The sequence below is a fragment of the Stenella coeruleoalba genome, assembly GCF_951394435.1.
Source record: "Stenella coeruleoalba genome assembly, chromosome: X".
Lineage (NCBI taxonomy): Eukaryota > Metazoa > Chordata > Mammalia > Artiodactyla > Delphinidae > Stenella > Stenella coeruleoalba.
The window spans coordinates 110,488,756-110,510,774 of NC_137152.1; the positions used below are offsets into that span (position 1 = coordinate 110,488,756).

Genomic DNA, 22,019 nt, shown 5'->3' on the forward strand with positions numbered 1-22,019 from the left:
TCCACACATCCTGTAAACACACTGGTCCCCACCTTATTAGTGACTGACATTTCTACCTTATCTTCTGACAAGGAGCGGATGACCACCTCCCTGGGAAAGACCCCTAGAACTCTGAAGGTGACAGAAATGTCCTCATCAAAGAATCCTCTTATTTCAGACTCCCACAGTACTTCATCCTCGGAAATGACAGACACAGGATTTGCTGAGGGCACGAAAATTTCCAGTCACCAAACACATTCACTTTCAGAGACTCCGTTTGTGACTCCACCTAATGAGAGTCCAACTTCATCTCCCACTTCTGGGAGCGCGCACACTCCACCTACCTCAACAGCAGATGTCCACATTTCAGAAACGCCTCCCAGTCTTGGGAAAACAGCTCTCCCTTCACAAGCTCTGACAATGACCACGCTTTTGTCTCCTGAAAAAGAGAGCATGAGTGCCCTCTCAGTATATACTCCCAGGACTGAGAAAAAGGTAGTAAGCACTACCTCTGTGACTCACCCGTTCTCACACCGCCAGGATACTTCATCTGCAGATACCATAACTTCTGGGACAACCCGGATATCAAATCCTGTAAACAATAACACAGCTCCTTCACACTTGCTTTCATCTAGGACTCAACCTGATGTGTCTTCAGTTGCCTCTCCTATTTCTGAAAGCACACAGACCTCCCCTGAGACTCCGTCTCTTTCCACAGCTCGACTATCTAATGCCAATTTTACAACTATGTCTCCTGACAGGATCGCTACAGCCCTTTCTGCTCCAAACGTACCTACAGCACTTCTTGGGAAAACCGCTATGGCAACGTCCATTCCCATCTACCAGAGGTCCCCACGGCCAGTTAGTGTCACTGCCTTCACCTCCAAAAGCGTTTCTGACACTCCCACGGTACTAATGACGGAATCTTCTAAAACAGCGCTCGCAGATTGTTTGAAAAGTCTTTCTGTAGCCACTTCTGGACCTGTGGCTGAGATGTCCTCAATGTCAGCTAATGACTCTGCGCTTCCACCTTCTGCTGTTTCTTCTGATGCTTCCACAACAGCTGGATCATTCTATACTTATTGTCTTCAATTACCCCCAGGGCCTTCTATGACCGTGCAAACATCGACATTGGATGTCACACCTGTGACATATGCTGGGTCTACTTCAAAAAGCACTGTGGCTTCCTGTGCTTTCACTACTTCAGAAATAACCGAGGTGTCCTCCAGGATCACACCTACATCCTTATCCTCCCCAACAGAGCCAACTTCTCCTTCTGTGAAAACTATTCCAACCACTATAATGGCTGGGCTAGTGACTACATTCGTAAGCACGCCTGCCTCTCCTCTATTCAGTTCTAAGAACATGAAGCTATTTCTTCCATTCCAAAGACCACATTTTCACCATTTCTATCAACAACACGACAACCATCACAACGATATGAGGCCTCCACTCTGGGCATATTCTCTGGGATTACTAATAGCTCTCTGTCTACTGTAAGCAGTGGTAAAGTAACGGTTCTCACAAATACTTATTCCAGAATTGCCACCCCTGAAAGTGTGCTTTCATCTACTCCCTCAGAAAATCCCCACACTTCCTTGAATATTCAGGTTTCCCCCTCTTTGACTGGCTTTAAGAGCACTCCTGGACCCACAAAAAGTGTAAAAGCCACCACTTACCATTCTTCAAGTACAGAAAAGATGACTTCCTTGTCAGAAAATACTTCAACAGCCGGGACAAAAGGTGCCACGGCTGTGAATGCACCTGTTTCATACCCTCCCTGGATTCCATCCAGTACAGCTCCACCCTCTTTGACATCATTTCTGTTTTCACCTCAAAGTACTGAAGCCGAGTTCTCTACTCCAAAGACTTCTTTTCCTCCTACATCCCAAATGGTTAATAATGGTTGAATGGTTGAATTGACCGCACCCGGTCTATTGGTGCTATGCTTCTACCTAGCCCTACAACAACATCTACGTGGAGCAGAATCCCAGCTGCATCAGCATCCCCGACATTAGTTCCTCCTAAGCCCACACAGGACTCCGTTCTAAATATAGCCACCACTACATCCACTGCTACTGGAGCCCCATCTCCACTCATATCCACTGGAGTAACACATCCTTCTACAGCAAGTGTGTCTTCACTAACGTCTTCCTCTTTTGAGACAACCTGGCCTGACTCCACACCTTCCTTTTTATCTATGGAAACTTTGACTTCACCGATTGCTGTTAAGTCCAAAGGTATGTTCCGCAATATATGTGGCATCACAGAATGCATGCACAATGGGATGTGTGTTCTCCAAGGGAGCCAGTTCTCTGAAGGCAGAAAGGTAAAAAGAAGGGTACAGGTATTTCTTATTTATTTATTTATTTTTTGCAGTACGTGGGCCTCTCACTGTTGTGGCCTCTCCCGTTGCTGAGCACAGGCTCTGGACGCGCAGGCTCAGCGGCCATGGCTCGCGGGCCCACCTGCTCCGCGGCATGTGGGATCTTCCCAGACCGGGGCACGAACCCGTGTCCCCTGCATCGGCAGGCGGACTCTCAACCACTGCGCCACCAGGGAAGCCCTAATCTCCTTATTTTTAATTACAGTTTCCTTCTACAATATTGAAATGAGCTTCTCTGTCTTTGATGAAGAGCTAAGGTCCCTATTACCAGGGTTGTAAAAGAATTTGCAAAAAATTGGTAAATAATCTTTTGAATATTTGTGCTACATAAAAAATACGTGAAAAAAATATGACTGAGTAGATTAAAACTAGGCTACACTTTTTTCCTACCCATAATACATTTCACAGCAAATTGGTTTTGATTATTTTTGCTGCAAATTTATCCACTCTGTAATCAACACCATGAGGATGTATGAGGTCTCTCTTTCATAGTGCAAATGCTAAAAGCTTTTATGGGATGTTATTATTTTAATTGGTTTAGAACTGTGCGTTTCCCTCCACTGACATGAATTCTGGGTCTTTGCCAAATTTCCCTATTTGGGGAACCTAGGAGAGCCGTGATAACATAGCGTATGCCATTATACTTAAAATATTTTTGTTTTCTGCATTTTCATTTCTTCTCTCTTTTACATAAGAGATGTTTCAGTTATCCTTACATTTTTCTGATAATAAGAGTAATACGTAAAAAATTCAGAGACTAAAATCTGAAACCCAGAAAGTAAATATCCTCCCTGATATTGCTTCTTGTATTAACTCCTCTTACCAGTTTAAAGTATATTCTTTCAGATTTTTTCTATACATATAATAACAGTGATACATGTGTGTTCCTTTACAAAAGTAATTAGAATCAGTAATTACGCTATTCTGCAACTTGCTTTCTTTTCACTTAACCCTGTATCTTTGAGCACATTCATGCTGGTAAATATAGATCTACCTCATATACTTTAACAGGATTTCACTGGATCGTTGTATTGTAGTATTTCTTTTTAATCCAGGCATCTTTTTGTGGACATTTAAGTTGTTTCTATTTTTTTCTCTATTTGGAAACAATGCTGACAATGATGCCCTTGCAATAAATTTGGGGGGCACTTGAGTATTTCTGTAGGATAAATTCCTAGAACTGGAATAGCTGGATCAAAGGACATGAATGTTTCACATTTTAATAGCTATCACTAAGTGACCTCCCACCAACAGTAAACGATGATGTCTGTTTTCCCTCTCTCCCCATCAGCATTTATTTTCAAGTATATACGACATGATTATAAGTGCTTGAAAATGGGGGGGGTGTGTATTCATCCACCAGGGCTGCCATAACAAAATATGATGCACTAGGTGGTTTAAATGACAGACTTTTCTTTCGTTTTCTTTTTAATTGTGGTATAGTTGACTTACGATGCTGGGTCAGCTTCGGGTGTATAGCAAAGTTGTTCAGTTATGTGTATGTTATTTTACAGACATTTATTTTCTTACAGTTCTGGAGCTTGGAAGTCCAAAATCATGGTGCTGGCAGGGTTGGTTTCTGGTGAGGCGTGTCTCCTTGGCTTGTAGATGGCCACCTCACTGTGTCCTCCCACATGGCATTTTCTGTGTGTGTGCACGCAGAGAAAGAGAGATCTCTGGTGTCTCTTCCTCTTCTTATAAGGACACCAGTCCTATCAGATTAGGGCTCCACCCTTATGACCTCATTTAGCCTTAATTACCTCCTTAAAGGCCCTATTTCCAAATACAGTCACATGAAGGGGTTAGAGCTTCAACATGAATTTGGGGGGGACACAGTTCAGCCCATAAAAATAGGTAAAATGTAAATTGAAAAGCTGAGTGGAGAGATGGAGATGTTGAACCAACTGAAATAATGAATGCAGCTTAATGATCACATCATCTCAGGTAACGCTGCTGGGTTAAGAAAGAGCAGCAGGAGTCCTCAAACTGATATGTCTTATCTTTTACAGTTGATTTCTATATTTCAGGACAGTGAATCTGTCCTTGCTAATCTGGCTGTTCAAATTAAAAGCAGGTATGTGAGTGTCATCCACTGTGGGTCTGTTTCTATCCCGAGGGGATTTCCTTTGTTTTTGTCTGAGATTTAGAGACTGCTGCATTTTGAGTTTCATCTTCCCTTCTGAGTGTAAGTTCTCTTTGGAATGAGAAAGAAGTTTATATTATTACTAGGGTATAAAGCCAATGGGAGAACAAAACAGAAGAAAGTAAATAGGGGAAACAGTAGAATTGGACTCAGTTACCCCTAATACCACTTTTAGCTTTAATATGCTATGATTGTGTGACTTAAGGGAAAAAAATCATGTCTTAAAGGGATGAAAGGCCAGGGATGGCCATTGCATGAGGATTTATAAGGCCTTTTACTTTTGGATAATGCACTTTCAGGAATTAGAAGTTCCAAGGGAACTTGAAATGTTTAAAGTGAGTAAGGAATGCTGGTTAGTTCAAGACCTGCCTGGGGCACAGATTTGGAGAGGTGATTGCAGTGAAATTGGCAGGCACTGAGTAGTATCCAGAAGACCATGACAAAGGCAACTGGTCATCTGAGAACTATTTTCTCTGCTCCTGCCCTGCCTGTATACTAGCCCCCTGTCAAAGGGACATCCAGAAGAATCCCTTTGAAAAATAAGCATGGTTCTGGTATACCATAGTAAGCTGATTTTTTAAAACATTGAATGTGACTGCCTGTCTTCCATACCCTGGGATTTTGGTTTCTTTTGCGTGTTCAAACACAAATGGGTTCAAGAAGGTTCATAGAATGTAATGGAAGTAAATCCACGATAGGTTATTAAAAGAAAATTGGAAATGTCTGGAGTATACAACATTCTTTTAAAGAACTGTGTCTATGATTTCTCTTTATCACCAAGGTAATATGTGGTCATTGTAAAATCTTAGAGCTTTACAGAAATATATAGCATGGATAGCAAAAATCTTCAGAAACCTGCCTTTCCCCACCTACTCTGGTTAACAGCTTATTTTATATATTTCTCTAGATTTGTTGCCATGTGTTTACTAAGAGAATGGGCTCCCACTCTACATACTGTTTTACAACTTTCTTTTCTTGTTTTAGAATACCTCATGTACATCCTCTCAGGCCAATACATACAGATCTAGCTTATTCATTTTGATGACTGCGTAGAATTCTTTTGTATGTGTGTGCCTTGGTGTATTTATCCAATTACCTTAGTGATGGACATTTCAGTTACTTCACTTTAGTGTATATATTTTATACACCCCGGCTGGTATAGATTTCTAGAAGTGGGATTGCTGAAGCAAAGTCTTACCACCATTTTGGAGTGCAAATAATGACCCAGCTCTTTTAAAGTGTCTCCTTAGAGCCCTAGTATTATGAGAATTCCAAGCTGGTGGATGTTACTGTTCTGCCTGAGTTGTCTTTCTCCTGAACTTGTTCCCTCATGTATTTGGTACTATATTTCATTTTTCTATAATTTTTTGATGATTTTGGTACAGAGACACTACTGAGGAAGAAATAACCATGGACCGAACGTTTGTAAGTAATTTTTCAAAACAAATCTACTTGCGACCCATCCTATACCTGATTAGATATAGCTAAATAGCTCTTCCATTCAAGTGTATATTATCAGGCAAAGTTCAGTTGTGATAACTGAGGGTCAAATTACATTACTTTCTTTGGGATCTGCACAAGAAGCCACTAAGAAAGCCATCCTCTGCTTTTCTGAACTGTCTATGTGGTAGTTTTTTGAGGCACATTTTGGGGGCTACGGTAGTATGGAATGATTTGGGGATTGTAAATGATAAATGGAATTTCTTGGTTGTAGACATCTGGCAAGAAAGCCTGGTTTTTCCAAGAGTGACACAATTGTTTGCAAGACAGGCATTCACGTAATAAATCCAGAGTGTGACAAAACTATCTTCCATCATCTGTTCCAGTGCCTCAAAGCTTTACAATGTTAGATTCTGAAAGAATTAGTATGCGCCCAGGGTTTAAGGTGTTTAAATCTGAGATAAATATTTTGACTATACAAAATACAGTCAAGCCTACAGTGCATTCCAAATTATCTGCCATCATTTAAAATACACTCTGTAAATACCTGAGTCAGAATTTAAAGATTGAACACAGTATAGATAACATCACATAAGTAAAATTCCTGTCAAATAATAGATGTAAAAACCTTTTGGTGATAATATGGTCCCCAGAGTCAGGCTGCCTGGGTTAGAATCTCTGCTTTTCCACTTCCTAACTGTGAGACCTTGGGCAACTTAATTAAACTTCCTATGCCTCAGTTTCCTCATCTGTAAAATGAGGATAATAATATCACCGTTCTTCACAGGGCTGTTGGAAAGATGGAACGAGATAACTTACATAGAGTGCTTAGCACAGGACATAGAGTACAGTGAAATCTTGCTAGTGTTAAAATTATCATCGCCATGTTTGGATCCAAATCCTGTGAGCCATCAGCTGTGGGATACTGGGCAGATCATTTAAGTTCTGTGAGACTAGAAAATGGGGTGACCACCCCTGCATTACCTACCCTACAGTGTTGGTGTCAGGACTAAATGCATTGATGTTTTTGCAGGTGATTTTTAGATGGCAATGGGTTACATAAATGTAAACTATAATTACGATCGTGGTTGTTAACGATAAGCCCCCTAGTCAATTGTGACGTTTGTTTAAAGATTTCAGTGACTACGTACTTTTCTTTTGCGTTATTTGAAACAGAGAGAAGGGCAAGGAATGGCTACAATTTCCCGTGTACCATACAGGTAGGAGCTGAGTTTATTCGTAGCTGGTACATTTAGTTCTGATTTTCCTTCCATTTAATTCTGTATGTGTAGCCTGTTGGTCAGAGTTGTCAGAAGGAGATCAAAGTACCTGGTGGTTATTTTACAGATGCTGTAAATGGGCTCTTGCCTTCACGAAATAAGTTGTTTTTGTTGGTCACGGCACAGCCTAACAGCCTGCCTGCTGCCTCTTTGTAGTGAAGAGAAAATGGGGTCCAAAGTGGTCATAATTTGGGGATAGGTCAATAAAGCATTTATTGTCATCAAAAAAGTCCGGGAAATACTGAGCAGGGAAATTGAAAAACAACATGGAAAGCAGCCTCGGTCCTGTTCAGACTCGTGGTCTGGCTCCTCCCGGAACACTGGCTATTGCTGGTCTGCTCGATGCAGCCCAAGAAGGACATATAGCCATAGGAGGCTCATGGAAAGGTCATTAAAATGTTCAGGGTGCTAAGGGTAGAGGGTCTGCTCTACTCTTGCAGCAAGAGGAGAGGGTTCAAAAAGAAGAGTCCTCTTCAGACTGAGAAGATGAAAGCTGAGAAGATAGGTACCAGTGGAATGGGTAGGATGAACAGGGACTTCACCAAATATGGATCAGTCGCGGGGGGGGGGCATGGCTTCGATTGGACATAGAGAGAAATTTTAGGTAAACACAGGCGCATCTGACTTTCAAGAGCTGATAGGAAATATAGGAAATGTGTTCTTCCAAAAGATGTATCTACAAATGGAAATGGAGAAAAGGCATAGGTAAGTTTATGAATCTGAAATGTGCTCAGTAATGGAGGAGTAGAGGAATTTAGAATGTTTGAGGACCTCGCTATAGAGATCGAGGTTAAGGACAGCCCTATTCTTTCATAACATATCTTTTAGTAGACAGAACATTCCGAAATGAAATATTAGGTCTTTGTGACCTTGGCTAAGGCTCAGTTCCTTCATCTGTAGAATGGGGATAATAATAGCACTACCTCATAAAGTTCTTGTGAAGATAACATGAATTAAAACATGCAGAACAAGAGCTCTACAAATGTTGGTTACTGTTATTATCATTATTATTCTATTATAGAAATAGGCCTTCTTCAGAACGCAGCTTTATAGACTAATTGAGCATGTGCCTGTTTGCCTTATTATTGCGGTAATGATGGGTAAATTAGAGACCAGAAGGGTAAAAGGTTTTCTCTGAAGTAATAAATCCTGAGTACTCCATCTTCCCTATTAATTATCACAAACTCCTAGAAATCGCACGGCTAGTCAATTTCAACATAATGCAAATGTTGCTGACTCTTCTTTTGAAAATGGGTTTTGAGTTGTTTGTTTTGGATACGAGAAAATTTATCAGATGACTTCAATATGCTGTCTTCCGTCATTTCTTAAGATTTGCCACTTAATAGCTGTAAAATGCTTGACATTTATGGACTACTAATTAAGTCATCTGCAACGCAGGCCAAGTTGCACTCTGTGGCCATAACTCCAACATCTTTTTTTTTTTGCTCTTCTTTTTAGCTGTGCTTGTCAGGTCATCATAAAGGCCAACTCTTCTTTAGTGCCCACCAAATTGATTAGCAGGATCAAAAGAAAATACATGGCAACCTCACTCATGGAAACTTCACACCAGATCAGTTGACGTTATTAGTAAAGTCTGAACACGTTGCAGTGAAAAAACGAGGTAATTTCCATTGGGTATTTCCATATAAATTCACTCTTTGTTATAAAGCTCCAAATGCATACATAGTAAGAGATTCTGCCTTCAGAGCGGGAGAGAAACTGTCTTCAATTTCCTTTCCACAGCCTCAGTGCTCATCTTGCCCTGGCAACCTTTCCACCTGGAAGAGCTTTAAAAACGAGTGCCAGAGGGGTTACCAGAGACCATCGATCCGCTCTGGATATTAGCAGCGGCCAGTTCATCAATGGAGTGGGCGGACTGTTTCTCTTGCTTAAATACACCAGAGAGGGAGAAGAAGGCGTCTTACATCCTCACTCAGAGAGAAAACTGGGATGGTTGGGCAAGGCTGGCTGGCCCGCTTCTCCGGCCACCCTGATTTCTGGAATCAGGGTCATAAACCTCGTGGGTGGTCAGTAAAAACTGGGACCTTGGGAATTCCCTGGTGGTCCAGTGGTTAGGACTCCATGCTCTCACTGACGTGGGCCCAGGTTCGATCTCTGGTTGGGGAAATAAGATCCTGCAAGCCGCGTGGCGTGGCCAAAACAACTAGCTCCCCCCGCAAAAAAAAAAAAAAAACCTGGGACCTTACCACATAAACTTAGCTCAGGACATGTCTCCCTTGATGTGACAACACTTGGCAGCAAAACCTTGCCGTCAGCATCAACAAGAGAACAGAGCACCCTGGTCTGTACTACCGATGATGAATACACTGAGTTTACTAAAACCGAATCCACCCCAGAGCCCATTAAGAAGGGAGGCGCCACCAGAAAAAGAAGCCAGCCTTTAGCCTCCTGTCACTGCACCTCAAACTATTAACAACTGCCACTCAAAAGGAAGGCAATCGACAGGTGGGGACTGATTTGATTTTTCACTCTACATCCCTTTGCGTGGCTTGATTTTTTTCAATGCCTATGTACCATTTTAATAGAGCCAAAGCAGAAAAACTGGCCCATCAAGTGGTAGTTTTAAGGCAAAGGACCAAATGTGAGATCGTACTGGGAGCTTTATTTAAAAAAAAAAAAAAAGATTCCATTTAATGTTATTTTCAGCCTGGTTTAAATTGCCTGGTAGAAAACTTTCCCCTTTTATTAGCTGATGTTTATGTGCAGGGTAATAATGTTGGGTGATAATGGATGTTCATGAAACTTTTAAGTGCCTTTTGCCCTTTCAAATGTGCATACATTTTCTCTGTAGAGCCCAGAAAGTGCAAAGCTGAAGAAACAGCCTCTAAATACAAAGGGACATATAAGTGGCTCTTAACCCACCTTACCGAGACAGCCCAAACTAGATGCAGAAAAAATCAGGATGGAAACGCTACTAGAATCTGGTACGTACCAGCCGAGTTCTAATTGAGAGTTCAGATACATAAAGGTCTGCTTAATTGGGAGCATGTTTCCATGTCATTTGAGCATGCTCCCTCCCTTTCTTTCTTTTACCTTGTGGACCTACTTAAGCATACACATGCCATATAATAACATTCCAGAAAAAATTTCAAAACAGAAGAGAAAAAAATATCTCCCATAATCCCACGACCTGAACACAGCTCTTTTTAAGTTGTATTTTTCCATTTGGCCTTTCACCGTATGCCCTTTAAATTGTATGTAGTGGTATTCACCGTCCTTATAGCACTAATGTCATTCACCCTTTCACTCAATGGTTTATCAAACGTTTTCCATGCTTTACATTCATCTTCTTAATGACTTTTTCAAAAACCTGCCTCAGAAGCTACCTCGTTGATGGGCCATAATAATTTACTAAATCACTCTTCTATCGTTGACTTTAACATTTTCCTTTTTGAAATCATCAGCCCCTCTTTTCCTACTCTCTGCTACTGGTTTATGCCATTAACTTAAGTGGGCAGGCCAGAGGGGCAGCAGGTTTTGACAAAAGCTTAAAAATTCTCTTTTGGAGGGTGACATCTTGGACTGGGTCGTACCTCTTCCTGCCTGCATCTAATCACTTAGCAAGTCATGCAGCTTTTGTGGTCATAATCAGAGCTCACATCTACCCTTTCTTCTCCTACCCCACTGCCACTCCCTGGGTGCCTACGATTAAAGTAGTCTCCTTGCCTTCTAACTGCCCACTACCCCCCAGCTACACTCCACCAGCGTGATTTTCCTAACGTATGGCTGTCATCGTTCCAATCTCCCACTCCAGTTCCATATTGCCTCAAGAATTAAGTCCAAACCCCTAACGTACTCAAGACCTGCAGGCTCCTTTCCCTAACATGCACTCCAGCCAACAAGGGCCATTGCCACTCTGGACTTGCATCTCTTTCTCTGCTTGTGTTATTTGCTCTGCTTGGTTGGAGGAGTGGGGGACACTTTCTCCATCTCCGTCCTTTTAGCGTCCAGCTCAGCTCAAAAGTTGCCAATAAGTTCTCCTTGATTGATGGTTCAACAGATTCTGTTTTGTTTCTACACTTTTTCCATCTCATATCTTGCCTAATAAATGTAGTTACATTTACAGTCTCAAAGCACCAAGTTACAAGCTCCTCAAGGGACGAGACCTTGCCCTGTTTGTCTGTAGTACCTACTACCAGTCCTAGAACACAGAAGGTTCCCAATAAATGTGTTAGCTGATTTGAAATGAACTGGCTTGAATTGGATGGGGCATAGTGGAGGGTGGATGATGAAGGCCAGTGAGTCACAGAGGGTGCTATCCTAACTGCCTTGAGTAAATTAATATGCTGAAATAGAGACCACAATTCTAACAGGAATTCCCTCTTCAAATGAGGGTAAGGGGCAAAAGTGAGGGTAGGAGTCATGTCCAGAGGGGCAAAAATCTCTGCCTTGACTCTCGGTCCGATGGATGTGGCCCTGCTCCATCTCAGCCTCTCTTGCCTGTTTATACCTCCTGCATGGGGACCCTACATTCACTTGCTCCCCAAGAGCAAAGTTTTCTTCACTGTACAAACACTGGGCTACCACCTTTGCTATCTCAGCCAGGAGGCTGGGAATGGGCAAAGGGGAGGCATGCCAAGGACACACCGTGTTCCTTCACCATTCGCTTTCAAAGTATTCTGGCCTCATCTTCCAACCATGAAGCTTTTTGTTATCTCTCCTCTCTTTTTCAGCTCAATCAGTATCAACACTGGCAAATCTCACTGGGAAAAACCAAAGTTTAAACAATGCAAATTGCTTCAAGCGCTTCCTAATAAGATTGTGGACCTTGCTGATATTACAATAAGTGACGGTAAGACTGTTCTGTACACATTAGAGAAATAATGGAACTCAGTTTGTCTACTTGACCTGAGACCAGAGAGAGTACAGGCAAACCACCCACAGAAAAACCTACCTGACAACAATCCAATTTCAGAAACGAGGTAGTTACATTGGTGGAGGTGGGAGTGGAGCATGAGAAGTCAGAACGGTCAGTGTTTTTTGTTTGATAATGTTTTTTATTTTATAATTGTTGGCTCATTATTTTTTGTTTTATTTTAATTTTTTAAAAGTTTTAATAGGTAATACTTCATATAGTTCAATATTGAAAAAATAAAGAAGTGTATGCAGTGAAACCTCTCCCTCCCACTGCTAACCCCAGCCATTCAGTTAGTATCCAAGGAGATATCTATGCATCTGTAAGGAAATGCGTGTGTGTGTGTGTGTGTGTGTGTATTCTTCTTCCCTTTTTGTATGCAAAGTGGAGCGTGCTATACATGCTGTTCTGCACCTTGCTTTTTCCTCTTAACATTATATTGCAGATATTATCATACTAGTATATGATAATACAATATACATTCTTTTTTTCACTGAGTTGTATTAACTGCATGAATATGCTACAATTGATTTCTTTAACCGTTGCCTGCAGATGGTAATTTAACTTGATAATTACACTTTACTTTTAAAATACTGCTGTAATGGATATCATGCATGTGTCATTTTGTGTAAGTATGGTATGCTTGAAGCATAAATTCCTAAAAGTAGAATTGCTGGGTCAGTCATACTTTTCTTCAAGATAAATTATCTTTTATTTGCTATGCCAAAATTTTTTTGAATTGATAAAGCTAGACTTTACATTATCATTTCACTTTTTTCTTATTTGTCTTATTTCTTTTAGTATTTTTTATTTTATTTTTAAATTTTTTTAATGGTTTTCCTTTTTTCTTTTAGTATTTTTAAAATTGAACTATAGTTAATTTACAATGTGTTAGTTTCAAATGTACAGCAAAGTGATTCAGTTATACATGTGTAAATATATATATTCTTTTTCAGATTCTTTTCCATTATACGTTATTAAAAGATATTGAGTAGAGTTCCCTGCACTATACAGAGGGACATTGTTGTTTATATATTTTATATACAGTAGTTTGTATCTGTTAATCCCAGACTCCTAACTTATCCCTCCTCCCCCTTCCCCTTTGGTAACCATAAGTTTGTTTTCTAAGTCTGAGTCTGTTTCTGTTTTGTAAGTTCTTTTGTGTCATATTTTAGATTCCACATATTCGTGATATCATATGGTATGTGTCTTTCTCTGTCTGACTTACTTCACTTAGTATGACAATCTCTAGGTCCATCCATGTTTCTGCAAATGGCATATTTCATTCTTTTTTATGGCTGAGTAATATTCTATTATATATATATATATATATATATATATATATATATATATATATACTATATCTTCTTTATCCATTCATCTGTCAATGGACTTTGAGGTTGCTTCCATGTATTGGTTATTGTAAATACTGCTGCTATGAACATTGGGGTGCATGTGTCTTTTCAAATAAATCATACTTCTGATGGTGTCAAAATGCTCTCTGTAATAATTGCACCAACTTATACTCCCACTTGCAAAGTGTGAAAGTGCCTGTTTCAGAACATCTTCAAATCGACACAGCATGCTATCAGATTTTTAGGATCTTGATTTGATAAGTATAAGTTAATCTCAATGTAGTTAAAATTTTTTATGGAGGTACTGACATCATAAAATTCAGCCATGTAATGTGTACAATTCAGTGTTTTTTAGTCTATTTGCTAGATTTTGCAACCATCACCACTAATTCTAGGACATTTTAATTACTCCTAAAAGAAACCCCATACATGTTAGCAGTCAGTCTCCATTCTCTCCTCCCCTCAACCCCTGGAAACCTCCAATCTACTTTCTTCCTTCTTTTAATTTTATTTTATTGTAGTAACTACACTTTATGTAGATATACCTTCTTGACTTTTTTTTTTACATCTTTATTGGAGTATAATTGCTTTACAATGGTGTGTTAGTTTCTGCTTTATAACAAAGTGAATCAGTTATACATATACATATGTTCCCCTCCCTCTTGCATCTCCCTCCCTCCCACCCTCCCTAACCCACCCCTCCAGGCGGTCACAAAGCACCGAGCTGATCTCCCTGTGCTATGCGGCTGCTTCCCACTAGCTACCTACCTTACGTTTGGTAGTGTATATATGTCCATGCCTCTCTCTCGCTTTGTCACAGCTTACCCTTCCTGCTCCCCATATCCTCAAGTCCGTTCTTTAGTAGGTCTGTGTCTTTATTCCCGTCTTACCCCTAGGTTCTTCATGACATTTTTTTTCTTAAATTCCATATATATGTGTTAGCATATGGTATTTGTCTTTCTCTTTCTGACTTACTTAACTCTGTATGATAGACTCTAGGTCTATCCACCTCATTACAAATAGCTCAATTTCATTTCTTTTTATGGCTGAGTAATATTCCATTGTATATATGTGCCACATCTTCTTTATCCACTCATCCGATGATGGACACTTAGGTTGTTTCCATCTCCGGGCTACTGTAAATAGAGCTGCAATGAACATTTTGGTACATGACTCTTTTTGAATTATGGTTTTCTCAGGGTATATGCCCAGTAGTGGGATTGCTGGGTCATATGGTAGTTCTATTTTTAGTTTTATAAGTAATCTCCATACTGTTCTCCATAGTGGCTGTACCAATTCACATTCCCACCAACAGTGCAAGAGTGTTCCCTTTTCTCCACACCCTCTCCAGCATTTATTGTTTGTAGATTTTTTGATGATGGCCATTCTGACTGGTGTGAGATGATATCTCATTGTAGTTTTGATTTGCATTTCTCTAATGATTAATGATGTTGAGCATTCTTTCATGTGTCTGTTGGCAGGCTGTATATCTTCTTTGGAGTAATGTCTATTTAGGTCTTCTGCCCATTTTTGGATTGGGTTGTTTGGTTTTTTATTATTGAGCTGTATGAGCTGCTTATAAATTTTGGAGATTAATCCTTTGTCAGTTGCTTCATTTGCAAATATTTTCTCCCATTCTGAGGGTTATCTTTTGGTCTTGTTTATGGTTTCCTTTGCTGTGCAAAAGCTTTGAAGTTTCATTAGGTCCCATTTGTTTAGTTTTGTTTTTATTTCCATTTCTCTAGGAGGTGGGTCAAAAAGGATCTTGCTGTGATTTATGTCATAGAGTGTCCTGCCTATGTTTTCCTCTAAGAGTTTGATAGTTTCTGGCCTTACATTTAGGTCTTTAATCCATTTTGAGCTTATTTTTGTGTATGGTGTTAGGGAGTGATCTAATCTCATACTTTTACATGTACCTGTCCAGTTTTCCCAGCACCACTTATTGAAGAGGCTGCCCTTTCTCCACTGTACATTCCTGCCTCCTTTATCAAAGATAAGGTGACCATATGTGCGTGGGTTTATCTCTGGGCTTTCTATCCTGTTCCATTGATCTATATTTCTGTTTTTGTGCCAGTACCATACTGTCTTGATTACTGTAGCTTTGTAGTATAGTCCGAAGTCAGGGAGCCTGATTCCTCCAGCTCCGTTTTTCGTTCTCAAGATTGCTTTGGCTATTCGGGGTCTTTTGTGTTTCCATACAAATTGTGAAATTTTTTGTTTTAGTTCTGTGAAAAATGCCAGTGGTAGTTTGATAGGGATTGCATTGAATCTGTAGATTGCTTTGGGTAGTAGAGTCATTTTCACAATGTTGATTTTTCCAATCCAAGAACATAGTATATCTCTCCATCTATTTGTATCATCTTTAATTTCTTTCATCAGTGTCTTACAATTTTCTGCACACAGGTCTTTTGTCTCCTTAGGTAGGTTTATTCCTAGATATTTTATTCTTTTTGTTGCAATGGTAAATGGGAGTGTTTTCTTGATTTCACTTTCAGATTTTTCATCATTAGTGTATAGGAATGCCAGAGATTTCTGTGCATTAATTTTGTATCCTGCTACTTTACCAAATTCATTGGTATTTGTTTTTCTCTTTCTGACTTACTTCACTCTGTAGGACAGACTCAGCAGGCGGATTCTTAACCACTGCACCAACAGGGAAGCCCCTGCATGACGTTGTTGATAATCGCTATTAATTGTTGTTATTTACACTTAATAGCTCATCTACTTCTCACAAGAAACCAAGACTCAAAGAGTGCTGTGATCTGAATGTTTGTGTCCCCTCAAAATTCTTGTGTTGAAATCCTAACCCCCAAGGTGATGGTATTAGCAAGTGGGTTGTTTGGGCAGTGATTAGGTCGTGAGGCCGGGGCCCTCATGAATGGGAATTATGCCCTTATAAAAGAGGCCCCAGAGAGCACCCTCACCCTTTCCACCATGTGAGGACACAGCAAGAAGGTGCCATCTATCAACCAGAAAGCAAGCCTTCACTAGAACCCAACCATGTAGGCATCTTGATCTTGGACTTTCAGCCTCCAGAACTTTGAGAAATAAATTTCTGTTGTTTATAAGCCACTTAATCTGGACTTTGTTATAGCAGCCCTAACAGACTAAGACAAAGAAGTTAAGTAGTTTTGCCCAAGGTCACACAGCTAGGAAGTGGCATAGCTAGGAATCAAACCCAGGATGTCTGACTCCAAAGTTCAAGTATTTAAGAGGTTCAAATGTTAATACCTGGGTGTGTTTGCATTTTCTAAGGATGCTATCCAAAGAAATGAATTTCTAATGGTCAAATTTTCAGAGTTATTTTGGGGGAGGTTGTACTGAGCCAGCTTAAACATACCACATACCAACTCAAATATAACACATTATCTCTAGCTATGTTTGCATGATGCTCAGTTCTCCTGGAATTCTGTAACTGCTCCCCCTCTATCTAAATTCTATTTGTTCCTGTGGGCTTAGCTCAAATTCCACCCAGGAAGTTTGCCTGGAGTTCATGAGTCCCTGCTCTTGTCCTCACCCCCCTGCTTGTATTCTTGTCTTACACCTCTGCCTAGCTTCTAGATTCGTATTCCCAAGGAGGTTGTGGCATATATCATGGCTCAGGCATGTTTTATTTTCATGGCACCTAGCACAAGGCTAGGTACCCAACAGGTTTTCAGTAACTATATATTTATTAGACCTTTTTTTTTTAATGGAAATAATAGGTTGGACCCAGGACAGGCCAGTTAATGAACAAATAATTTTAATAAAAATTAAGAATGTGGTTCATAGCACTCAGGCCATTTTGGTGAGCTTGTAATTTCTCTGTATCATCTCAGATGCCATTATTTTAGTCTTAGTTTCTCTCCTTTCTTCAGAGAGCTGTGCTTGTTTTGTAGAATAAAAGATAAACCTGTTTTGCATAGATTTCACACCTAATAAGTCATTTTTATTCACTAACACCTTCCACTGAAAGAGATTAAAGATCTTTGCCAAAATTAGCCTTCAGACGTCATAGTGCTAGATGAAGGAGGATTAGAAGTAGCCTACCATCAATTTCAGAACCGGAAGGGTCCTTATAATTCATCGTGTCCCATCTCCTCATTTTACCAATGAGGATATTGAGACCCAGAGAGGGGAAGGGACCTGCTGGAGGTGACACAGTTTATTCATTTATTCACCCAGTTATTTATTCAGTTAGGAAATATTTATTAAATTCCTACTGTGTGTCTTGTGTGGTGCTGGATGGTGGGGGGAGGTTCTCACATGGAAGGGGGTGACCTGAGGCTGGGACCTGGGCCACTGTTTTGGGGGAGTAAGCACTTACAAGAGATGCCACCGTTTAACTACATCCCATCCCCCCCCCAAGTTCTGAGTCTCACAGCCCTGCTTTCACACTGCTTCTTCTAACATCTTTTAATCAAAATCTTAACTGTCATTACAACATACTACCTTAAGGATCGTTGATAAGACACCACTCCTGGAAAACACGTGCCTCCCCTTCCACCCCTGCACTCGCGGGCAGTCCTCGGGGAGAGGGACAAAGCACGAGGCGAGTACAATATGGCACAGGGGCTCTGGAAGCACGGGGATGGCATCTACCCCTGTGTGGGAGCTCAGGAAAGGCCAGCTGTAGGAGAGGCATCAGCTGAGACCCGAGGTTGAGTACCAGCTAGAAGATGAAAAAGGGTGAGGAAAGGAGGGAGGAGTGTTTCCGGCAGAGGACACTGCTTCTGTAAAGGTTCAGAAGTGAAATAGGTACAACTGGAGCCTAGAGCCAGAAGGTGGAAGAGTGAGCAATGGTTTACTTCCTTTCCCTGAACAGCCGCCATTTTGTGAGTCAAGGAAATAAAGCCAGAGAGCAGGTTAATTCAATCCTGGGTCGCAGTGTGTTTCTCCAACTTTGGCCTTTTCACTACAGAAAACTACATCTCTTAGACTAAGTTGGGAGGGTTGTCGTGTGCCACAAATAAGACCCTGCGCAGACAAATAAATATTTTAAAAAAACATTGGCTACTTAACAGATGTGATTCCAAGACTTAATGAAAATTGTCCCATTCCAGGTAGCAGAGGTGTATTGTAATTGGGGCCTTCTAGAAATAATGCCTTAGCCTAAAGGGATAAATAATATAGTGGGTTTCTAGAACAATGGCAGATTGGCAGGGGAGTCACTGGGGGGGCAGGTGGATCTTTTGGTTGTCCCATCACTCTAAATGATACTTAATTCCGTTTATTTTTGAGGGAGGCAAACCACTTCATTCAAAATAATGGAACATTTTTATCCTTTGATTTTCCATGAAGAGCATTAAAATATGTATTAATTATCACCAAATGATTAAAACCATAGTCGTATGGCATAACATAAAGAATATATTAATAAATGATCAAATTTAGCCGTGGTATAAGAATGAACTACTATTCCATTCTTTGATGTTAATGTATGTCCAGTGTGGAGTCTTAATAGCTTCCTTCATTGCCAATCTAAAAGACCATACGGTACAGCACATTTTTCATGGACCTTAATTCTAGAAGGGAAGAAGGAAGAGTGGGAGAGGGAACTTAAACAGAAATAGATACGAAATGAAGCATGTTTAATGGGTAAGATCTCTTCATTCTGGCTGGGGCCACAGCTCTCCAAGCATCCCCCATAACCAATTTCTCATTGCCCTCCATTTCCTTGGAGATTGCAAGAGTGTTTCAGGAATGTTCACTAGGCCTAATGATAGGCGGCTCAATCTTGTATCCATAAGGCTTGACCTAAACTGTGAGCCTCAAATTCCACAGTTCCACAAGAAACACCCACCTCACATCAGACCTGCATTGACCATCTACAGTTCCCTCCTGGACTTTGCACCAGGAGGACGTGGCAAATTCTTATGTTACCAAATGCTTTAAAGGACACATACCAGTTCACCATGCAGCAGTAACATACTATTTTCTCACTTGTAAACCCCAAGATTCTTGGGGTTCGTTTTAAAACCAACTCACAAACGGTCCGTGTGTGTGTGTGTGTGTGTGTGTCTGTGTGTGTGTCTAGTGTTTGAGAAAACATTGAGAAGAAAACACTTGTGTGTAGTTGTCATTGTATGGTAACGATCACAAGGAAAGGTATTTGCCTCTGATTTTTCTTTTTTCTAGAATTATGATCAAGTTCACTGTGCCTTTTGGGACCTTGAGAATAACAGTAAGTATTTTTCTTAGCAAGCTTTGGCCTTGGTTCTCAATGAGACATTGCCCCTGACCATGTTGCTATCTGGCAGTTACATGGGAGCGAGTTGTACTGAAGTTACTGTCTTATCAGACCCTACAGGGGACTCTGAATGACCAAGATACAAACATGAGTTTCATATCTAATTAGGGCATGGGAGTTTTTGTAAAACTTTCTTTTTGAGAAGAGACTTATTTTGGAGATCAGGGGAAAAAATCACATAACTCAGCAAGCTGGAAGAAACAAAGTTGCAAGACCCAGTACAGAGCAGTCCTGAGCTGTTTGAAGAAAGTTAAGGGATGAAGATCTGGCTCTCTTTATCTGTCTTTCCCATTAGACTGGCCACATTTTTCCTTCTTCTCTTCTACATTGACTGTGTGACCTTGGGTGGTCCATTTATTCTCTAGGGGCTTCAATCTTTTTATCTTTTCACGAAGGGGATAAGACTTTCTAGTTGATCTCGAAGGGTCCTTCCTGCTTGGCTGGGTATGAGTCTTTGGGGACCATAAGAGAAGGGGTCGTGGAAATAATGCCATTTGCAGCAACATGGATGGACCTAGAGGTTGTCACACTGAGTGAAGTAAGTCAGATAGAGAAAGACAAATACCATATGATATCGCTTATATGTGGACTCTAAAAAAAATGGTACAAATGAACTTATTTACAAAACAGAAATAGAGTCACGGATGTGAAAAATTTGATTTTTTACATGGTTACCCAGAGGGAAAGGGGGGAGGAATAAATTGGGAGACTGGGATTGAGATATACACACCACTATATATAAAATAGATAACCAACAAGGACCTACTGTATAGCAAAGGGAACTCTACTCAATATTTTGTAATAACCTATATGGGAAAAGAATCTAAACAAAGTGGTTATATGTATATGTATAACTGATTCACTTTGCTGTACAGCAGAAACTAACACAATGTTGTAAATCAACTACACTCCAATAAAAATTTTAAAAAAAGAGAGAAGGGGTCGTGGAAGGGGATTGCTGAATGGGTTCCTCTTAAGCTTGTCATTGCCATTGGAATCTCCAGGGATATAGCCAAATCTCAGAGAATTCCCACACGGAAGCAATTGCCCCTGGAATGTCAGGAGTGGCTCTGGGACCAGGCCTTCCACCTGTGGAAGCTCTGCCTGGGACTTTTCCTTTTTTTAGTATCCTCGGAGTTCTGGGGGGAAAAGGGGGAAATTCTCTTCCCATTCGACTCCCTGGCATGTGGAATACTACTGCTTTCCTATAACAGAGATAGCGCTGTCCTGTTCTGGTCCCCTCCAAGTCGCCCAGGATAAGATTTCTGTAAAATGGCAGGCTTTGTTCCCCACAGCCTCATTAAGTTGATCTGTGTGTTCATAATGCCTCTTGCTGGGCTCCTCCCAGGTCATCTTTGGCCCCTACCCCTCTGTCCATGGATCCAGAACTTCTGGGATCTATTAGCATTATCCTGGATGGACAAATTTTGACCACACTTAGATGCCTGCCCTAGGATAACCCCTCTGGTCTGGTACTACTCTGGAGGTTTTACTCTAAACCTGGTCTAGTACGCAAGCTCTACAGGTTCTTGAGGTATGTGGGTTAGTTCTAGAACCCTGAATATGCTTAGGAGTGAGAAACTAGGCAGGTGGCAAATAGACCAGAGGCTTTAATTGGCCCTGAGGAGTTCCAGACCATCATCTGGCTTAAATGCAAAGCACTTGAGACCATTTGAATTCTGGGTTGAGCTGGCTGTTTCAGATGTTTATTCCAGTCCCACCAAGGAAGCCCACGTGTCAGCCTATATTCCATAGCTCATGCCCTTCAAAAAGTTCTAGATCTACCCGTTTCCCCTTTGTGCTCCTTGAAAAAACAGTCCTTACTCTGTCATTCCAGCATGGTGGTAGAACTGTTGTTCATCATTGAAGTCTGTCCTAATCTGTAGAAGAATGGGAAAAGTGAGAACCAAAGAAGTTATGCCATTTACGAAGTTCCCCACAAGTCACTTTTGCCTATTAGACTTAATTTAATTTCAGTGTTCAATTATACGGCTATCCTGCTGCCTTAACAAACGATACTAATTATAGCACACTTTGGAAAGGTACATATAATGAAAAGTTAAACATTTCTGAGAAAAGCAAAATTGCTTTGAAATTCCCTTCTGTCGCTTGCAGATGGGCAAGGTGGACGTCAGGCTGTAAAGTAAAGGAAACAAACCTAAATTACACAATCTGTCAGTGTGACCATCTCACCCATTTTGGAGTCTTAATGGTGAGTTGTCTCTCAATCACTCCTTATAGAATTTTGACAACTTTTTATTAGATTACAGACCAGAAATATATGTGTGAACTAAGTTGTGGAAAAGTTCCACGCAAGTGGAAAAACAGCCC

At 40.6% G+C, this 22,019-nt stretch overlaps 1 protein-coding gene across 1 annotated transcript in view; it reads left to right on the forward strand.

The window, feature by feature from the left end:
* Positions 1-22,019, forward strand: part of ADGRG4 (adhesion G protein-coupled receptor G4) — a gene marked incomplete at its 5' end in the record, with an annotated part of 67,064 nt that overhangs the window by 31,981 nt on the left and 13,064 nt on the right. Inside the window, 10 exon segments of the mRNA XM_079911021.1 lie at positions 43-1,342; positions 1,345-1,475; positions 1,898-2,308; positions 7,125-7,168; positions 8,687-8,754; positions 8,757-8,849; positions 10,041-10,173; positions 11,923-12,041; positions 21,198-21,222; positions 21,804-21,900. Coding sequence (XP_079767147.1) covers positions 43-1,342; positions 1,345-1,475; positions 1,898-2,308; positions 7,125-7,168; positions 8,687-8,754; positions 8,757-8,849; positions 10,041-10,173; positions 11,923-12,041; positions 21,198-21,222; positions 21,804-21,900 — 2,421 coding nt within the window.